This window comes from Gracilinanus agilis, chromosome 1 (genome assembly GCF_016433145.1).
Source record: "Gracilinanus agilis isolate LMUSP501 chromosome 1, AgileGrace, whole genome shotgun sequence".
NCBI classification, from domain to species: Eukaryota; Metazoa; Chordata; class Mammalia; order Didelphimorphia; family Didelphidae; genus Gracilinanus; species Gracilinanus agilis.
This window is the reverse complement of record NC_058130.1, coordinates 790,433,507-790,455,657: the sequence shown is the minus strand read 5'-3', so window position 1 is coordinate 790,455,657 and position 22,151 is coordinate 790,433,507. Positions and strand designations below refer to the sequence as shown.

General features: G+C 35.5%; 1 protein-coding gene across 1 annotated transcript in view; it reads left to right on the top strand.

The window, feature by feature from the left end:
* The first annotated feature begins 3,559 nt into the window (after positions 1–3,559).
* The window catches only part of LOC123246029 (vomeronasal type-2 receptor 26-like), a 42,929-nt gene continuing 24,337 nt past the window's right edge, over positions 3,560–22,151 (top strand). The window contains exons 1-3 of the mRNA XM_044674987.1: positions 3,560–3,632; positions 5,560–5,891; positions 14,476–15,279. Coding sequence (XP_044530922.1) covers positions 3,560–3,632; positions 5,560–5,891; positions 14,476–15,279 — 1,209 coding nt within the window. The remainder of the gene's footprint in view (positions 3,633–5,559; positions 5,892–14,475; positions 15,280–22,151) is intronic.

Here is a 22,151-nt window from a genome sequence, read left to right as displayed (position 1 = left end):
ATTTACTAAAAAAGAACCCCCAAATGCTATCTGATGATAATCTAAGTAAAATCCTTATTCAATTAACTTAATTTGATAAAGATATCTCCAATTACATATAGATTCATTCAGTCAAGATGGAAGCTGCTAACTGATAATAAGGTAACCCTGGTATGGCCCAGAGTCCATGAACACAGCCTTCAGTCTTTCTTCAAACTGTTCTCCAGCAAATCAGATTTACCAACTTCTTAGAGATGACTTCTCTTAGGCATAAAGGTAGAAAACCTCTTTAGATGATTTTTAAAGTTTTCTCTTCCCTCTCACCAGCACAGAGCAAAGTCTCAGATGTCTGCCTCCACAAGTAGCCAGAGAGAAAGTGCCTTAGTCAGTGAGTAGACCTCCCCAACTGTCACAACCTTTTCCTTTGTTCCTCCTTCCAAGTTCTGGTCTCACGCCCAACACTTTGCTTTGCCTGTACCCTCAGAGATCTCTTTATCAAATTTCTTATTTTAAACAATATCTTAATCAATATCCTAAATTCTTTACTACAACAGTAGGTGTTTAATAAATTTTGTTTGACTGATGCACTGGAGAAATCTTAGACTTAACATTTCCTAAATAGATTTAATTATTTATCCTCCCCTCCCCCAAATGCTTTCTATCTTCCTAACTTTCCTTATACTGCTGAGGGTACTACCGTACTTTCCAGGCACACCTACTTGGGTGTTATCTTCATCTCCTATAATCTATCACCCCGCCACCCCCATAAGCAGTCAGTTCCTTCTATCTTGCTTATTTTCTTGATAATTCTATCTTGTTAAGTCTAGCTTCATGAAATCACACAAATTCACCCCCTTTACTCTTCTGATACTTGAACTACTATGGAGAATACCCTCATCACCTTGCAACAAGACTATGGTGACCATTTCTTGAATTCTGCCTGCCTCAAGTTCCTCCCTATTTGAGCCCATCCTCCCCTCAGCTGACAAAGGGATTTTCTTCTATACAAGTCTCATCATATCAGTCCGCTACTCAATAAACTCCAGGGCTTCCCTGTTTCCTTTAGGTAAATGCAAAATCCTCAGTTTGGTATTTAATGTCTTTTATAGCCGGACTCTCTCCTACCTGTGCCATTTTCTTATACTTTATTGCCCTCTGTGGATTCCTTAATTCAGTAACAATGATTTTCTGGCTCTTCCTTACACTCAATACTGCATTTCCTGACTCAAGTTATTTTCTGTGGGACTGATTGTCCCCCATACCTGGAATCTCCTACATTGGTTTTTATGTCTTCACTGCTGCAGCATTCTTTTTGTCCCAGGTAAAACCCCACCTCCTGCAAAAAGTATTTCCCTTAGCCTATAATCACTAAACCTACTATTTAGTATTCCTTGATAAGATCAAATTTATCAGGTTATTCTTGCATTTATCTGGTTTGCATATATTTGTTCACATGTTATCTCCCCCATTAGACTGTGAGTTCCTTTTGAGCAATGCCTACCTTTAATCTTTGTATTCCCCTTACAAACAAAGTGGTTGTAACTAGTTGGTCTTTAATACACAGCCTAACTTACTTCCTCACTTAGTTGGTAGATGGGGTGAGTTAATGGAAAGATGCTGCTTTTGGAATCAAAGAGACAAAACTATAGCAAACGTATGATGACCAAGTCACTTATCTGCTCTGATCCTCATAGTAGTAACTGCCTCAAGGGCTAGTTGGGGCTCATATGAGGCCAAGTAAAAGTGTTATTGGTACCATATACAAATCAGACACAAGCTGATTCCAAAGCAATCTTCAGTGGTCTTCCTACTGTTGTGTCCCTTCCTTTGAAGAAGTTTGAAAAGGTGTAAAAATGTTGAGGAGTTGTGAATTATACATACACTAATTGAAAGAAATGAAAATGGTAACCCTGGAAAATAAAATATTGAAGTAAAAATTAAAGATATCTCCAAGTGTTTGAAGACTGGATATGGAAAGGTTGAAGAAGAAAAATGGAATAAGTTGGTAGAGATGTAGATTCAAGAGCTGATTCAAAATGCAATAAATTATCCCAGGACGTGGTGTCATGTCCACCAATGAGTTGTTATTTGGAGACAGAGAATATATAGGAGGCTGGGAAACTCGAATTCTCTTTGAAATATGCATTAGACTAAATACCTTCTAAAGTCCCTCATAATTCTCAAATTCTCATGGATTTATCACTTCTCTAGGACAGTTACTCGTGTCATGGTGAGGTGATTGAGTCCGTGAAATTTCATGGTTTTTAGAGGAACCATTGTGAAGGGAGATTTCTGCTCCTGACTATGGGCTGGATTTGATGACCTTGGAGGGACTTTTCACTTCTGGTATTCTGTTATAAGTCTCTTCTACTCAATTACCATGATGAGGAGCTTGGGAAAAGAAAGGAAGAAAACTTGTATATAGTTCATTGTCAAAGACAAGACCCAGAAGAGACTACTCTGCAACTGAAATTATGTCATGACTGTACTACATTGCCCAAGATTAGCATAAGAAGCTTACAGAGAGAATCATGGTTAATAGCATTAGACTTCAAATTGGGAAAACTTCAGTTCAAATATTACTCAGAAACTTATTGATTGTGCTACTACTTCCTCATCAATGAAATGGGGACAATAATGTCACTTCTTTCACAGGGTTGTTTTGAGAATCAAATAAGATAATATATACAGTCTTTTGCAAGCATAAATGATGATGATGATGGTGATGATGATGATTACACATGTGTATCCATTAAGACTATGGGTCTTGCAGACTTTAGGCTTGTTATGGCTGAGAGTTTCTGATCTTACCACTTCACAGTGACTTCTGCCTGAAGCCCAGAATCACTTCAGAAAAATTAAAACTGATGTAACAGCATGTGTTGGCCTCAGAGTCCATAGTGAGTCCCCTTGCTAATGCAGGGACACCCATATGTCACCAGATGAGGAGGAAGAAACTTTACAAACAGAAAAAGTAAGCTTCTTAATTAACTCATAGTTTCTCAGGTCCCATGAGTTTTACCAGGAACAGAGAGTGAGATTAAAAACATATTTTTCCATTTCTATTTTGGTTCTCCTGTTGGACTCAATGACAGAGCTGGAGATGACTCAGGTAGGGATAATCCCAAGAGCTTCTCTGTGGCTGAGGTTGAAGACTGATGTCAGAGAAAAGGCAGGCATCTGTCTATTCTTAAAAACAAGAGCATTAAGAAAGTTCCTAATCTAAGAAACAGTGATGCTTAAATATGCCTCTCCTTCCATCTTTCCCTCAAACAAATTTTCTTGGCTATTCATTTCTACTTTTTCAGATTTTAGCAATAACAGGTAATTTTTCAGGTGCTGGACACTTCTCCATCAGGACAAGCCCCAAGGAAATGACCAAGTGTGAGGCTAACCACTAATTGGTTATATTCCTCTATGCTTGGGACTTTAACTGATGTTCATAATGATGCCACTCAAAATTCAGAGAAAAATTTTCCATATGACTCCTGTCCTCCTGGTAATACTCCTACAGCTCTCACCTTCGGTGCATAAGACAGAGAAGCCCTTTTGTTTCCTGAAAACCAGTCCCAGCCTCTCCATGGATGGAGACCTCATTATTGGGAGCTTCTTCCCCATACATTCTGTAGAAGTGAGTAATGTCAGAGGAGCAGGTCTGTTTCGAAGTCATCCTGACAAGAGTTGTGGAGATTATAAGTAAGTGACTGTTTGAGTCTCTTGAAGTTCTCTTTTCCATTGTGAAGTTTACATAAAGTGCTGAGAGAACGGGCTTCATCCTGTTTTCTCTCACATCTCTCTGGGATCTCTGCCAGATCTAAGTATATTATTCAACCAGCTGCCAGTGCCTTTTGCTTGATTTAATGGGATTTTTGTATCAAAAGCATCTTGTAAACCTTGAAGAACCATATTAACTGCAGTGAGCCTCAGTTTCCTCCCTTATAAAGTGGAGATAATAAGAGTATCAACATATCAGGGCTTTTGCGAAGCTCAAATGAGATCATATATACATATACATGTATATATATAAGGTACTTTACTAATTATATAACTGTTATTATTATTATTATTATTATTATTAATATTGGCCTCAATTTCTTCCCCTGTAAAATAGCACCTACCTCTGGATATTTTGGAGAGGTACCTTATTAGTGTCTGCAGTCATGTTCAGGACACATGTAGTACTGGCAACTTTCTACATAATCAATTTTAAATTTTTCTTCTTCACTTACTGCCTCTGAGAAACTATGGAAAAATAACAATATTTCAAAGAGTTGAAATTAAAAATCAAAAGTGAAATGGACAAAAGCATTGACTCAGGAACCAGTGTTTTGGTGTTTGAAACCCAGATCCTTTTCCAGGGATGTTTGTATTCTAGAAGAGTCATGGTGAAATAGCTTGGGAATCCTAGAATGAATATATGCACATGGTTAAGAGAGGGGAGCTGAGTAAGAATGGGAAACATTGTAAAAAAATAGCCAATGGATGACTGGATATTCCCTTATGAGTTTGTTTCTGCATATTGTTTCTACTGTCCTGTCACTTTATCTGTTATCACTCTCTATTTCTTGTTTTCCCCAGTCATCTGCCTTCCTGTCTTCATTGTGTTGACCTTCATTCAGCAATCAAAATGTGGAAACAAAATCTCTATTACATTGCATTATACTGCTTAAATCCTTTTTTATGTTGTCCTTCCTTTTTTACCTCCTGCTCAGAGTTGGTCCTTGCTGATTGCTGTGAGTGGTGGGTTCTCCTGCTCCCTCCACACCTAATGATGTTTTAAAAAATTCCTGAAACACATCCATTTTGACTGAGTTGTAGATAAGGGCAAGAGAGAGGGTTCTGATGGGGCAAAACTGCCTTCCAATCCAAATTCTAATGGAAAGGAACAAGAATATGGGAATGGTTTCCATTGAAAATCAATTATTCAAGTATTTATTAAGCACTATTGTTTACCAGGCACTATTCTAGAAATAGCTGAGAAGAAATAAGCCCAAAGAAATAACCCATCCCAACTAACCAGGAATTTACATTTTAATGAAAAAGAGTATTTTATACTTTCATATAAAATATAACCTTGCTTTCATTGATTTTAATTGTATTACTGTCTTTGTGAACCCATTTCAGGTTTATCTGGCAAAGATAATGGAGTGGCCAGTTTGCCATTTCCTTCTACATCTCATTTTACATATGAAGAAACTGAGACAAACTGGGTTAATTTGATTGCCAAGCATCACAAAACAAACTACTAAATGTCTGAAGTTGGATTTGAACTCAGATCTTATTGACTGTAAGCCTGGCACTCTTTACACTGAAATCATTTGGAATGGAAGCAAGAAAAGTTGGGAAGATTGAGGTTCATTAAAAAAGATCTGCAAGTTTGTTCTTGAGCTATATCTTAAAGAAAGAGAGTGTCATTAGAAATTAAAGGGAGATATTTACACATAAGTTGTTTTTCCAATTATAAGATCCTTGATGGAGGGAATGTTCATTTTCTTTTTATCTCCAATATCCTGCACAGTGCCTAATATATATTAAGTGCTAAAAATTGCTTTTTTACTGAGTCTAATGAACTGTATTTGAATATTTTGTTCTTGATTTCCTACTTTCTGTTCCTCAGGTGGCTGCACAAAAATTACCAGCAAGTCCTAGCCTTGGTGTTTGCTGTGCAGGAAATCAACATGGACCCCAGTCTGTTACCCAATATTTCTTCCCTGGGATTCCATGTTTACAATGCCTACCACAGTGATGAGAGAACCCTGGAGAGCTCCCTGAGATGGCTGTCTGGGCAGGGCCAGATCATCCCTAACTACAGCTGCTGGGAACAGGACCAGCCTGTGGCTATCATTGGAGGAGCCACATCAGCTCTGTCTATCCAGATGGGGACCCTGCTTGAGCTCTACAAGTTTCCACAGGTCTGGGATACTGAGAGAGCTACCTTTTGTATTTTTCTCCAAGTATTCAGTCTTGGGAGTAGTAGAGTGTCCTTCAGTAATGGTCACACTATGGGCTGAAAATAGAATTTATTTTTTTTTTAATATTTGGTGTGCTTAAGTATCCTGGAGATAAGCTAAAGCAAACTTCCTATCTTTCTCCAGAAAACACTGAAGATTACCCTGGCCAACAGCACTCTCTAAGTCATGTAGCATCTTGGAAGCAGAAGTAAGATGAGCGCCCGAATGCCCTGCCTTGTAGTTCAGCAGGGTTTGTGGTATGAACATAGATGTATGTATGTAATATGCAATTACATATTACAATATGTAAAACAATATGTAAAACATAGATGACTAGGAAGATGTTAGTATCCTCAACAAAAATAGGGAAATGAGGAAAAGGGGAAGGTTTGGAGAGGGTTAGTTTGAGGACGGGGAATGAGTTAACTTGGGACCTATGGAGTTTATGATGTATGTAAGGTATTCAGTGTGCAATGTCTGACAGTCAACTGCTGATACAAGACCTGAGGCTTGGAGAGAGGTTGCTGATGGATGAATAAATATGAAATGTTATGAATGTAGAAGTGATGGCTCCAAATTGTATCTTAGAGAGATTAAAGGAGAAGAAGCAGTCAAAGATGACTTTTATGATACAAATGTGTCACATGTAGGAATAAATGACTTTTTTGAAGAGAAAAGGGGAGTGTTATAAGAAATAAAATGGATATAAAAGAATAGATTTAAAAATATTATGGTATTAAAAGATTTATTGGTAGCCATTAGAAAAATGAAGCCATGTGCCATGTTAAGAGTCAGTTTAAAAGACCTGAATCCTGTTACTTCCCTTCCCAATCCTGGCTCCACTCTCAGTCACCAAAGAGGAAGTGCCAATCCAGCCACTCAGTATTTATCCTTCTGTTTATGTTATTACACAATACAGGAAGCCCATAACCTCATGGGAAATGTAGTTTGAAAGAGCCCTAAATGTCCACAGGAAGTTTTGATCAGGGACCTAAAAATTAGTTCAAGGACTCCCTAATTTCTAATACCACAGTGTGAAAAAGGAGTTTGGAGTGAGACTCTTTTTTTTTTGTAAAAAAAATATATTTTTAAAATTTTCCAATTATATGTGAAAAAGTTAAACTTTACTTTTTAAAAATTTTGAGTTCCAAATTATTTTCTTCATACCCTTCCTTACCTCTATCTTTACAAAGTAAACAATTTGATATAAATTTTACATTAGCAATCATTATCAATATATTCAATAGTAATTTTATTACAAAAGAGAACATAAACCAAATGGGTAGCAAGAAAAATTAAGAAATTATTTTAAAAGTCTACTTTGGTATCCATTCCTATTTTATTTCCTCTTTATCTGAAGCTAGACAGAATTTTTTCCTCATGTGATCTTCTGAATTATCTTGGACTTGGTATTTCTATGAATAACTGACATTAATAATTGATTATTTTACAATATTGATATTACTTTATACAATGTTTTACAAATGGTTTTTCTCACTTCACTTTGAACCAATTCATGTCATTCCAAATTTGTTCTGAAAGCACCCTGTAAAGTGTGTAGCTGTGCTGAGAATAGAAGAAATTATTGTGTTTGGATATGAAACCAAAGGATGTCTTTTTATAACATGATTATTTACAGCTCTTAGGTCTTGGACAAATAGATATTGGGATTTTCCATATGGGCCTATTTTTGGCTTTTTGACAGGTAAAATAGGTGCATTATATGCTGATTCATATGGAATTATTATCCCTTATTCAATTAGTGAATTTATCACTGGAGTAATTCCCTCAAGTGCTTCCTTTGATAGAGGGTATTGAGGAATGGAGGGAGCTGGACCTTCTTTTGTCATAATTTGAAAGGGAACTGCTGATTTAAGTAGGCCTACATTGGAAGAAGATGTGGCCCAAAGAGACTCAGATATGTCAGTAGGTATTCCCAAGGTGGGATGCTTGTTCACGTCCTAGCTCTTTGAGAGAAGTACAGGGAGCAAATTTAAAGATTCCTCTGGTATTTCCAATGACATAGAGCCATCTGGAGACAGGTTATTGTGGCTCTAAGTTTACACAAAGGGTCTCTTCCCAGCAAATTTTATAGGGGATGCAGGCATTAAAAGAAATGAATGCTCTATAGTTAGGGGTCCCATGCTCACCATGGGAGGTGACAGCTATGGGACCTGTTAAGGTTTTCCAGATAAACCTACTACTTTTAGGGAGCCAATAGAGTCAGAATATGATTCAGGTGTACTCCTCAATACAGACCAAGAAGCTCCAGTGTCCAGGAGACAATCATAATAAGTGTCTTGAACTCTCAATATCACATGAGGCTCAATAGTATGGGGGGCAGTGGATAGGGACAAAAGGCATCAGGATATCAGGGTCTGGAAAATCAAAGGTTTACCAAAGGCTGCATCCTCTGATTCCCGTACCCCAAACCCCCCCAACCCGCACACCTTCATAATGTTTTTGTAGTTTTTAGGGCTCCCCTTTGGGGGGCATTAGTAATCTGAGTAGTGCGTAGATAAGCTCTAATTTGGAAATATTTTTGTGTGGTCATTTGTTATGGATTATCTGCTTGATTATCAGTCCTGAAATTTTGATTCCTATAGTTATTAGTTAGGAAATTGTTATTTCTATAGTTATTGTTTCTGAAATTAGTGTTGTTTCTGTAGTCATTATTATCATTCCTAATTATCCATAACAAATTCCTGCAATTCATCATTAAGTGGCCCTTCTTGTTACAGAAGTGGCAGGTCAGAGACTATTAATTGGACTCTCAGAGGGGGGCAAGTGGTGTTGGTGTATTATCATGTCCTCTTTTCTACTTTTCTATTTTATTTTGTAATGATTTCAGTTCTTTTTGTATGGTATCTAATAGTTCATTAGTTTGTACCATTTGTCCATTACCAGAGGGAAATTGACCAGAGCCTTCAAATGAATGATCAGAGAGCAACTTTAGGCATTTAATATTTGGTTTTTTTAGATTAGGAATGGGAAGGTCTAGGGAAAACTAGGAGGTAGGAAGAAAGGGGAAAAGGCCCCAAGAGAGTGATCAGGGTCTCAGTGTAGAGAGCACTTCTTCCAGGGTCAAGAGCAGACCCTTTTGGGTAGAGAGAGAGCAGAGCTCAGGGTCGAGAACAAGAAAAGGCGCAAAACTTTCCCTTTTATACTTTCCCTGACACCTCCCTCAAAGGAAGTGGGAGGTGTCAGGGGAAGTTGTAGCAGAGAGAATCCCGGGAGATGTGGTCTTCCAGGGTTTACAATAATTTCAAATGACACACAGGGGACTATGTTATTTTTGTGAACTTTGATTTGAGTTTGAGCAATTTTAGGATAAGAATCTTACTACATCCCTAAATCCAGAAGGTTCCATGAATAAACCTTTAGAGTCCACATGCTGCACCAGAAGACTCAGAGTGAACTTTGGGATGGTGAATTTGAATTATCAGGAGTTGAAAGCATTTGTTTGGAATTTATACTTTTATGTCAAAGGGGACTGCCCCTAAATTGGCTTTTTCTCCATGTAGCAATCATTGGGTTTATTCTTTATCACTTTATTTATTGTAATTTATTGAAATTTCCCTTTAGAACCTGCAATATTGTATATACCTTTAGTAAAAAATCTTTAAAGTTTTAAGTTGATTATATTTAAAATATCCCTTTGGGGAAACTGGTCTCCCAAAGGATCACAGGTGGGAATGTATAGTTAGAAATATTTTGAACTGCTAAAACTACATTACCTAAAATCCCTTTCTCTATTATTCAGAATGCTTTCCCCTTTGTCCAGATTTGCGTCTTCATATTTTGGTTATAAGTTCTGAGGCTCCACCTAACTCTTCTTCTTTTTCTCCACGTGTGGGCTGAGAAAGGTGGCTTTGTACTCTAGCTTGTATTCAGCTCACTATAAATAAATCTCATTAAATATAATATTTAGAAAATTGGGCATTAATTTTAAAATCCATATACCTCAAAGGTGTTTTAATCAATTGTAATTTAGAGAATTTTTATATGACTATAAATAGCTTTGATTTATTTGTCTGAAAACTACTTATTCATATCTTTTGACTTATTCATATCTTTTCAGCTATATCAATTATAGCTGAATTGGTCATTGCAAAACTACCTTCTCTCTTCTTACGCTTTCTTTTGTCACAAATATATATATCTACCCTTTAATGCAACAATACCACCCTTAGGCCAGTATGCCACAGAGATCAAAGATAAGGGAAAAGAACCTATGTGCACAAAAATGTTTATGCTATGTGGGTTTTATATGGAAAAACTGGAGATTAAAGGGATGTTGATATATTTGGGAATGACTAAACAAGTTGTGTTATATGAGTGTAATCAAATAGTATTTTGCCATAAGAAATGGCAATGAAGAACACAAAAATCCTGTAATTTTTGAAGCTTTTGCTATTAATATGTCCAATTAATCTGTTTGTTTTCCTAATATTAAGCCAGTCTTCCATTCCTGGTATAAATTCCATCTGTTATAGTGTCTGATCTCCTATCACTGATATATTGCAGTAATCTCCTTGCTAATATTTTATTTAAACTATTTACATCCAATAGATGCAGAAAAATTCAACACCCATTTCTATTGAAAACATTAGAAATCATAGGAATAAAGGGCTACTATTTAATATTGTACTAGAAATGCAAGCAGTAGCAATTAGAGAAGAAAAAGAAATTGAAGGGATCAAAGTCAATAATGAGGAAACTAAACTATCACTCTTTGCAGATGGCAAGATTGTATACCCAGAGGATCAGAAAAAATCCACTAAAAAGCTGGTAGAAATAAATATTTTTAGCAAATTTTCAGAGTACAAAATAAACCCACATAAATCATCATCATTCTTATATGTTTCCAACAAAACCCAGCAGCCAGAATTAGAAAGAGAAATTCCATTTAAAATCACTGTATATAAGAAAGTGTTTGGGAATGTACTTGCCAAGACAAATTAAGGAATTATATGAATATAACTACAAAACACTCTTCACAGAAATAAAAGGTGATCTAAACAATTAGAAAAACATCAATTGCTCATGGGTCAGATGAGTTAATATAATAAAAATGAAAATGCTACCTAAATTAATTTACTTATTCAGTACTATACCTATCAAACTATAATTTTTTTCTATTAAATTAGAAAAAAACATTAGAAAGTTTATCTGGAAGAACAACAGATCAAGAATATAAAGGGAATTAACAAAAAAGGTGAAGGATGGAGGCCTAGTATTACCAGATCTCGGACTATGTTATAAAGCAGTGATCATCAATCCTATATGGTACTGTCTTAGAGATAGAAGGGTGGATCAATTGAATAGACTTAGGGTAAATGGCAGTAGCAAGATAATGTTTGATAGACCCATAGATCTTAGTTTTGGGGACAAGAACACACTATTTGACAAAAACTGCTGGAGAATTAGAAAATAGTACAGTAAAAAATAGGCTTAGATCAGCAACTTACACCCTACACCAAGATTAATTCAGAAGAGGTAAATGACTTAAATACAAAGAGGGAAATTGTATAAATTAGGTGAATATAGAATACTATACCTGTCAGATTTTGGGGGAAAGGAAGGAATTTAAGACCAGAAAGGAGATAGAGAACACTACAAAATGTAAAATGAATAATTTTGATTGTATTAAATTTAAAATTCCTGTATAAACAAAACCAATGCAACCAAAATTAGAAGGGAAGCAACAAATTTGGGAAAACATGTATAACAAAAACCTCTGAAAAAGGTCTCATTTCTCAAATTTATGAGGAATTAAGTCAATTGTACAAAAATTTAAGCCATTCCCCAATTGACAAATGGTCAATGGTCAGGAATAGGCAGTTTTCAGATGAAGAAATCAAAAGTATCAGTAAGCACATGAAAAAGTATTCTAAATCTCTTATAATTAAAGAAATGCAAATAAAACACTGCTGAGGTACCACCTCATACCTAGCAGATTGTCCACTATGACAGTAAAGGAAAATAATAAATGTTGGAGGACTGGTGGCAAAATCAGGACACTAATGCATTGTTGGTGGAGCTGTGAATTAATCCAGCCATTCTGGAAGGCAATTTGAAATTATGCACAAAGAGCTTTAAAACAATGCATAACCTTTGATCCAGCAGTACTACTACTAGTTTTGTATCTCAAAGAGATAATAAGGAAAAAGGCTTGTACAAAAATATTCATAGCCACACTATTTGTTTGACAAAAAATTGGAAAATTTAGGGTTATCTCTTAATTGGTGAATGGCTGAAGAAATTGTGGTATATGATGGGGATGGAATACTATTGTGCTGTAAAGATTGATGATCTAGAGGATTTCTATATGAACCAGGAGAACCTCAAAGAACTGATGCAGAGTGAAATGAGCAGAACCAGGAAAACATTGTACATAGAAAGTAAAACATTGAGAAACAACCCAATATAACGGACTTTGCTACTAGTAACAATGCAACAAGGCAGGACATTCCTGAAGGACTTATGAGAAAATGCTATCCACATTGAGAGAAAGAACTATTGGAGGAGAAATGCAAAAGCAAAACATATCACATCTCTTATTACATGTATATATGAGTGTGTGATTTGGGGTTTAGGCTTCAAAAGATTTTTCCATAGCAAAGAAAGAATAATAAGGAAATACTATCAAATACTGATAGTATTTGTACAACCTAGTGGAGTTGCCTGTCAACTCAGGGAGGAGGGAAGTAGGAAGAGGGAAGAAAATGAATCATGTAAGTATATTTAAAAATAAAAATTAATTAAAAACTCTTTGTATCAATATTCATTAGGGAAATTGTTTTGTAATCTTTCTTTATATTTTCTCTTTCTGTTTTATGTATTAGTAAAAAATATTTGTATCATGAAAGCAATTTGTTTCAACTCCTTCTTTCCCTATTTTCTCTCTTTATAAAGTATTAGAATTAATTGTTCTTCACATATTTGGGACAATTTTCTTGCGAATCATCTGGCTCTGGGGATTTTTTCATAGGTAACTTATTGATGGCCTGTTTAATTTCTTTTTATTTTTTAATATCTTTTTCTAAGGGAGTATTATTCAAGTATTATATTTCTGCTGCTAATCAGAGCAATTTTTGTTATTGTACATATCCATCCATTTTACTTAGAATGTTACATTTATTGTGTGCTTCACTTCACATTAGTTCATATAAGTCTTCTCAGGTTTTTTTTCTGAAATGATCTTATTCAACATTTATTTCAAAATAATAATATTTCCTCATATTCATATAACATAACTCATTCAATTATTCCCAAACTGATGAGAACCCTCACAGTAATTCATTGCCTCCATAAAAAGAACAGGTATAAAAAGGTTTCTAACCATTGATCTTTTCTTTATTTTTTTAAAAGCTCTTTTAAGGTCATGCAAAATAGCATTGTCATAGTATCAAAAGATATGCCTGATTTAGTAACTTTTGAGGCATACTTCCAAATGGCTTTCCACAATAGCTAAAGGATCTTTAAGTACCACAATTAATGTCAAGTTCCCATAGTTCTTCCGAACTTTGTGATTTTCATTGATTGTCAACTTTTCCAATCCCATAAACATGAGGTAGAACCTCATAGTTGCTTTCATTTATATTTCTCTGTTACTAGTTCTAATGATCCTTACCCATACCTACCTTTGAACACTGCCTATTTATTCCTTTAATTATTTATCTGCTTGGTTATAAGTATTCTTCCTGGTGAATCTATTTCTCAGATATCTTGAAAATGCAGCTTTTATTTAAGAAAATTATTTAAACATATTCCCACTGATCACTTTTTTCGCTTCTAATTTTATCTGGCCTGTCATTGTTTTGGCAAAAACTTTATAGTTTCATGTTCTCAGAATCTTCCATTTATGTGCTATAACTCTTGATCTTCTTATTGATCATGAACTGTTTCATGATCCACTAAGGTAGTTTTTGATTTATTCTTCAAATGTCTTTTTTTATGTCATCCTTTATTTTTAAGGTATACTTTCTTGCAGGTTATCTTGGCATGATATAAGATTTTGATCTATAACTTGATACCACAGGATTGCTTTCCAGTTTTCCTAGCAGTTTTTATTGATAGTAAGTTCTTATCCCTAGTAGCTAAATTGCTTAGAGTTATCAAATTTTAGGGTACTGTGATTGTTTACTTCAATATGTTATATAGCTCATCTACCTCATTAACTAACTTGAATTACTTATATAATATCAAAATATTTCAATTATTACTACTTCTTAGTAAAATATGAGATGTTACTACTAGGTCCTTCCTAATAATTATCTGAATTCTCTAGAGACTGTTGGTACTTTTTCATCCAGGTCAATTTAATTATTCTTTTCCTACATATGTGAAGGAATTCATTGGCAGTTTAATGCAGAATAAATGGATTAATTTAGATATTCTTTGATTGAAGTAGGGAATTGTTAAGTCCACCATCTTTCTTCTAACACAACATAATTTACTGATAATGTATACTTTGTTGAAATTTGCTCAATAATATTAAAGGTGCAGAAAGGAAAATGTCCCATGTTTCTTTCCCATCCAGATCAGCTATGGACCTTTTGATTCCATTCTGAGTGACAAGACCCAGTTCCTGTCACTCTACCAAATGGCCCACAGGGACTCTTCCCTGCACCATGGTATGGTCAGGTTATTGGTAAAATTTGAATGGACATGGGTAGGTCTAGTGACCACAGATGATATGAGAGGTGAAGAATTCCTCTGGAATTTAAGAGGGGACATGATTAAGCATGACATCTGTCTGGCCTATACGGAGAAGCTCCCTGTCAGTGAGAGAAGACACACAGAATCTCAGGATATGTTCGTGCCCCGTATTATGCAATCCTCAGTCAGAGTCATCATCATTCATGGTGACACAGAATCACTCATGATCCTTAGATATTCACAGCCTCCTCACTTCCTCCTGTGGAAGGTCTGGGTCACCACATCTCATTGGGACATCACCATGAGACCCCAGTTAAATGATGGCTACAGTTTCCATGGAGCACTTTCGTTTTCACAGATGACAAAGGATATACCTGGTTTCAAGTCCTTTCTTAGGACAGTGAACCCTGCCAAATACCCAGAGGATCCTTTATTGAAGGAGTTCTGGTGCTCAACATTCAAAGAACTCAAGAAACTGGAAAATGAGGAGCCAAATGAATGCTCACCAAATGCCTCCTTGGAGATGCTTCCTCTTCAATTCTTTGACATGGCAATATCTGGTCTGAGTTACACCATCTACAATGCTGTGCATGCTGTGGCCAGGGCCCTCCATGAAATGCTCCTGGTGACATCAGAGAAAGAATCTATAAGAGATGGAGAAACCTGGGTGGCTCAGCCATGGCAGGTAACATTTAGTACCTCCTATGTATTAGCTATTTTCTAGGTAGAGCATATACATCAATGAATCAAAAACTACTTATTTTTTCAATGTGGAAACTTCCTTCCCAAATTCACTTTACAAATACCTATAGTATATAGACTTTTAGTTTTCTAAAAAATCCATAGGTGAATCAAAAAAGTATTTGTGAAGGACTAAATATGTGCCCAACAGTATGCTAGGTCCTGGAGTCACAAATTTAAAAAGTGAAACGACACAAACAAGGCAATTCAGGGAAGAGAAGGCACTAATAGTTTAGAGAGGGAAGAGATCACCAAAGGTAGTCTGGAGAAGGAGGTTCCTGTACTGTAACATGAAGCAAGGGATTCTGTGTAGATGTGATAAGAATTTGGAATTCAGGTTTGTGGAGAATAAGGGAAGTCATCCTCTCATATAAAATGTTTTAAGGTCAAACATTTTATTTATAACACCATTAAATTGCAAGTAAGAGCATAGAGAAATCTCACACCATTTTTACTCCTGCCTCTTCAGTATCCTCTTCTGCAGATATATGTTCGTGACATTTATTTTCAGTTCTTAAAAACTTAAATTCTACAACTTTCTAGGTTTTCAGAACTATTTATAGTGTACAACATTTTTATTATAATCTGAGTATTTAAATTATGGGTTTAATTAAAACATATTTTTTTGATACTATAAAATACAGAGTAATGAGAATTGGAGTCTTGCTTTCAGGAAGGTGGCATTTTTTTATGGAGAAATATTACTTATACCACAGATTACCAGTTCTTGGGAAAGAATTTATACTGACAGTCTTCCTGAAGCAATTACACAACTCATTAGAAACTGGACTGTAGAAAAATATCCATAATTTATATTTTGCAGCTTGCATTTCCAAAAGGCATTGAGAAGTAGTAACTGATGTATACCTCTCCCTGCCTGAAGTAAAGGGAGAGCTGTTGGCTATCTGAGTAAATCTGGGGGAACTAGTTTGTCTGAGGACCTGGAGGACTTGGGGTATGGAATAGCTTAACCCAAGGTGGAAAGAACCCTACTTTCATTGCTGTTAGTCTTGGCTCAACTCATCTTTACCAGATTGAAGCTTTTTGGCCTCCAGACATACTCCCAATACCAGACTTATGGACCTGTGAAGAACTTAAGTACCTGTTTGGGAGACTCCTAAATGAGCAATGAAAACATTCCTTAGGTATTTCTTCTCCAGGTTCAAAACCTTTAAACTTCAGATGATGACAGAGGAAAACTGTCTTCTTATCCAGCCTCCTCACCCACTGGATGTTGCTTAGTCTTTCTTCCACTCATAGACACCATTCAAGACTCACTCCAGGGTGGGTAGACTTCCTGGTTAAGATGGCAGCAGAGTAAAAAGCAGCTGATTAACCTCTCCTAATCAAAACATATAGGACTCCTCAAGGGGACATAAAAACAAATCCAGATGAATGAAGGGACCCCACAACAAGGCACAACATTGAAGGTATGTGAGTTCAGAGTATTTCCTTGCTATAAAGGGATGAAACTGCTCTCACTAAATCAAGAGCTGAGCAACCCCCAGACACCACTTACAGTGCCAAAGCCAGTGCAAAAGAGTTAGAGCAAGTTTGGGGCACCCATTAAGTCTCTGGCAGCTCCAGGGTCTGCTCCTGAGAGCAGAAAGACTTAAGACCCCAAGAGGCTAAAGAACACGCATGAACTTTGAACACAGACCTTGAGTGCAGGAGTGAAGGCACAGACACAGGTGAGGATGAAGGCTTGGAAACCTTGAGTGGGGAACCAGTGCATATGGGTGCTCAACTGTGGAAGCAGCACCCTGAGACTGTTAAAGGATCCTCAGGCAGAGGATCAAGCAAGGGGGACCACCAGGATGCTTGACTCAGAGAATAACTAGACCTGAGACCTCAGGAGGCTAAAGAGCGCAGACACACCTTGAGTGTGACAATAAAGCTGAGAAGGCACAGGGCTAACAATCAGGGACCGTAGAAGAGAAAGATCAACAAGAAGAAATCTTTAACACTCAACAACTTTTACACAGAGAAAATCCAGAAAACTGAGCAAACAGAAGAGGAGAACAAACAACCAATCACATCGAAACCTTCCCAAAATAATGAAAACTGGTCACAAGCTCTTGAAGAGTTTAAATCTGAGATTATGAGAAAGATGAAAGGAATCTGGCAAGAAAATAACAGTTTAAAAGGCAAAATTTCATGATTAGAAAGTGAGGCTCAGAAATCAAATGAATTGATGAGCAAATTGAAGACCAGAAATTACCAGCTGGAAGCCTTAAAGAACCAAACAGACCAGATCCAAAAGGAAAACCAAAAGATTATACCTGAAAACCAGTCTCTAAAGACTAGAATTGAGCAATTAGAAGCTAATGATTTCTCAAGACAAAATGAACAAATAAAACAAATTCAAAAGACTGATAAAATAGAAGGAAACATGAATCATTTATCTCAATGAGAAAGTGACAGACCAAGAAAACAAGTCTAGAAGAGACAATCTGAGAATCATTGGTCTTCTTGAAAAAGCAGAAATTAATAGAAATTTGGATTCCATACTAAAAGAAATTATTCAGCAAAATTGTCGTGATGTCCTACAACAAGAGGGCAATATAGACATTGAAAGGATCCATAGATCACCCTCTACACTAGACCCTGAAAAGACAACCTCCAGGAATAGAATAGCCAAATTCAAGAGCTTCCAAGTTAAAAAAAATTACAATAAGCCAGAAAGAGACAATTCAGATATCAAAGAGCACCAATTAGGATCACACAGGATCTGGCAGCCTCCACTCTAAAAGATTGCAAGGCTTGGAATATGATATTCAGAAAGGCAAGAGAACTGGGTCTATAACCCCAGATCAACTACCCATCAAAACTGACTATATACTTCCAGGAGAAAGTATGGGAATTCAACAAGATAGAAGATTTCCAAGTATTTGCACAGAAAAGACCAGGACTAAATGGAAAGTTTGATTTCCAACCACAAAAATCAAGAGAAACATGGAAAAGGTAAATAAGAAAGAGACGGGAAAGAAAGAAAACTCTTATTTTTAAAATTTGCCTCTTTAAGGGCTTCAATAAGATCTAATTATTTGTATTCCTATGTGAAGTGTTATGTATAATTCTCTGTAGTGAACTCTAATCACTATTATAGTTTTTACTATTATTGTAATTAGAAGAATTACTCATAGGTAGAGGTAAGAGTACTATATGATGGAAGATGATATGAGCGGTGGTAAAGAGGGGGGTAAATAGTAGAGGATACCAAGAGAAACTTTAATGAATAAGAAAAATAGGATATTCTATGGCATACAAAGAGGGAATGAGAAGGGGAGGGGATGAATACTATTATAAGAAGGAGAGGAAGAGAGCATTAAGAGGTAATATTTAAACCTTACACTTAGTGGAATTAACCCTGAGAGGGAGGACTAGCTATATCCATTGGGATATAGAACTCTATCTAACCCTACTGAGAAAATCAGAAGGGATAAACCAAGGGTAGCAGGGTAGTGGGGAGGTCAAATAACAGAGGAAAGAAGAAGGGGAAGGGAATTCATTAGGCCTTAAAAAAAGAGGGGAATAACAAGGGAGGGGGTAGAAAGGGAAGTAAATCAAGGGAGGGGACAAGGGTTACTGGCTTAAAGCAAACCACTGGTTTAAAAGGAAATAGTGTAAGAAGAAGGGGTAGAACTAGAAGAGGATAGCAAAATGTTGGGGAATACACAACTGATAATTATAACTCTGAATGTGAATGGGATTAACTCACCCGTAAAATGGAAGCAAATATCAGAGTGGATTAGAAACCAAAATCCTACCATATGTTTGTCTACAAGAAACACATGCGAGGCAGGTGGACATACACAGGTTTAAGGTAAAGGCTTGAGCAAGATCTTTTGGTCTTCAAATGAGAAAAAGAAAGCAGGAGTGACAATCATGATTCCTGACAAAGCCAAAGTAAAAATAAATATGATTAAAAAAGATAGGGAAAATAATTACATCCTGATAAAAGGCAGTATAGACAATGAGGAAATAACATTGCCCAATATGTATGCACTAAATGGCATAGCATCCAAATCCTTAAAGGAAAAACTGGCAGAGCTCAAGGAGGAAATAGATAGTAAAACCATACTAGTGGGAGATCTAAATATTCCTTTTTCAGATCTAGATAAATCAAACTAAAATATATATATAAGAAAGAGGTAAGAGAGGTGAATCACATCCTAGAAAAATTAGATTTAATAGATATGTGGAGAAAAATGAATAGAGACAAAAAGGAATACACCTTTTCAGCTGCACATGGTACATTCACAATGATTAACCATGTAACAGGACATAGAAACATTAAAAACAAATGCAAAAGACCAGAAATAATAAATGTAACCTTCTCAGATCATAATGCTATAAAAATAATAATTAGCAAGGGCACCTGGACAGGTAAATCAAAAACTCATTGGAAAGTAAATAATATGATTCTCCAAAACCAGTTAGTCAAAGAAGAAATCAACAATTTCATTGAAGTGAATGACAATGATGAGACATCCTACCATACTCTGTAGGATGCAGCTAAGGCAGTAGTCAGGGGGAAATTTATATCCTTGAGTGCATATATTAACAAATTAGGGAGGGCAGAAATTAATGAATTGGGCATGAAATTTAAAAAATTAGAAAGCAAGCAAATTAAAAATTCCCAAATGAAAACTAAATTAGAAATACTAAAAATCAAGGGAGAAATTAATAAAATCAAAAGTAAAAGAACTATTGAATTAATAAATAAGACTAGGAGCTAGTATTTTGAAAAAAAAACAGATAAAATAGACAAAGTACTGGTCAATCTAATAAAAAAAGGAAAGAAGAAAACCAAATTGGCAGTATCAAAAATAAAAAGGGAGACCTTACTTCCAATGAAGAGGAAATTAAGGCAATCATTAAAAACTATTTTGCCCAATTATATGGCAATAAAAATAGCAATCTATATGTGATTGGTGACATGGATGAATATTTACAAATATATAAATTGCCAGATTAACAAGAGAAGAAATAGAATACCTAAATAATCCCATATCAGAAAAAGAAGTTGAACAAGCCATCAAAGAACTCCCTAAGAAAAAATTGCCAGAGCCAGATGGATTCAGAAGTGAATTCTATCAAACATTCAAAGAGCAACTAATCCCAATACTATACAAATTATTTCATATGATAAGCAAAGAAGGAGTCCTACCAAATTCCTTTTATGACACAAATATGGTACTGATTCCAAAGCCAGGTAGACCAAAAACAGAGAAAGAAAACTACAGACCAATTTCCCTAATGAACATAGATACAAAAATCTTAAATAGAATGCTAGCAAAGAGACTCCAGCAAGTGATCAAGAGGATTATCCACCATGATCATGTGGGATTTATACCAGGAATGCAAGGATGGTTCAACATTAGGAAAACACTCCACATAATTGACCATATCAACAGTCTAACAAACAAAAATCACATGATTATCTCAACAGATGCTGAAAAAGCCTTTAACAAAATAAAACACCCATTCCTATTGAAAACACTAGAAAGTATAGGAATAGAAGGGCCTTTCCTAAAAATAATGAACAGTATATACCTTAAACCATCAACAAGCATCATATGCAATGGGGATAAATTAGAAGCCTTCCCAATAAGATCAGGAGTAAAGGAAGTATGCCCATTATCAGCTCTATTATTTAACATTGTACTAGAAACACTAGCAGTAGCAATTAGAGATGAAAAATAAAATGAAGGTATCAAAATAGGCAATGAGGAGACTAAGCTATCACTCTTTGCAAATGATATGATGGTCTACTTAAAAAATCCTAGAGAATCAAAAAAGAAGCTTATAGAAATAATCAACAACTTTAGCAAAGTTGCAGGATACAAAATAAATGCCCACAAGTCATTAGCATTTTTATATATTTCCAACACATCACAGCAGCATGAAGTATAGAGAGAAACACAATTTAAAATCACATGAGACAATATAAAATACTTAGGAATCTATCTACCAAAACAAACACAGGAATTATACAAAAACAACTACAAAACACTTTCCAAACAATTAAAACTAGATCTAAACAATTGGAAAAACATTGATTGCTCATGGGTAGGACAGGCTAACATAATAAAAATGACCATTCTACCCAAATTAATTTACCTATTTAGCACCATACCTATCAAATTACCAAAAAACTTTTTCACTGAATTAGAAAAAACTATAACAAAGTTCATTTGGAATAACAAAAGATCAAGAATATCAAGGGTGATAATGAAAAAAAATGTTAAGGAAGGTGGCCTAGAAGTACCAGATATTAAACTGTACTATAAAAAAGTGGTCATCAAAATGCTATGATACTGGCTAAGAGACAGAAGGGAGTATCAGTAGAATAGACTTGGGGTAAGTGACGTCAGCAAGACAGTGTATTATAAAAATAATGAGCCCAACTTTTGGGACAAAAATCCACTATTTGACCAAAACTGCTTGGAAATTTGGAACACAATATGGGAAAGATTAGGTTTAGATCAACATCTCACACCCTACACCAAGATAATTTCAGAATGAGTGAATGACTTGAATATAGAGGGAAACTATAAAAAAATTAAATGAACACAGAATAGTATACCTGTGAGATCTCTGGGAAAGGAAAGCTTTTAAAATCAAGCAAGAGTTAGAGAAAAATACAAAATGCAAAATAAATAACTTTGATTATATGAAATTAAAAAGCTTTTGTACAAGCAAAAGACTGCAACCAAAATCAGAAGGGAAACAACAAATTGGGGAAAAAAATCTTTATAACAAAAAACTCTGAAAGGGGTTTAATTACTAAAATATACAAGAAGTTAAATC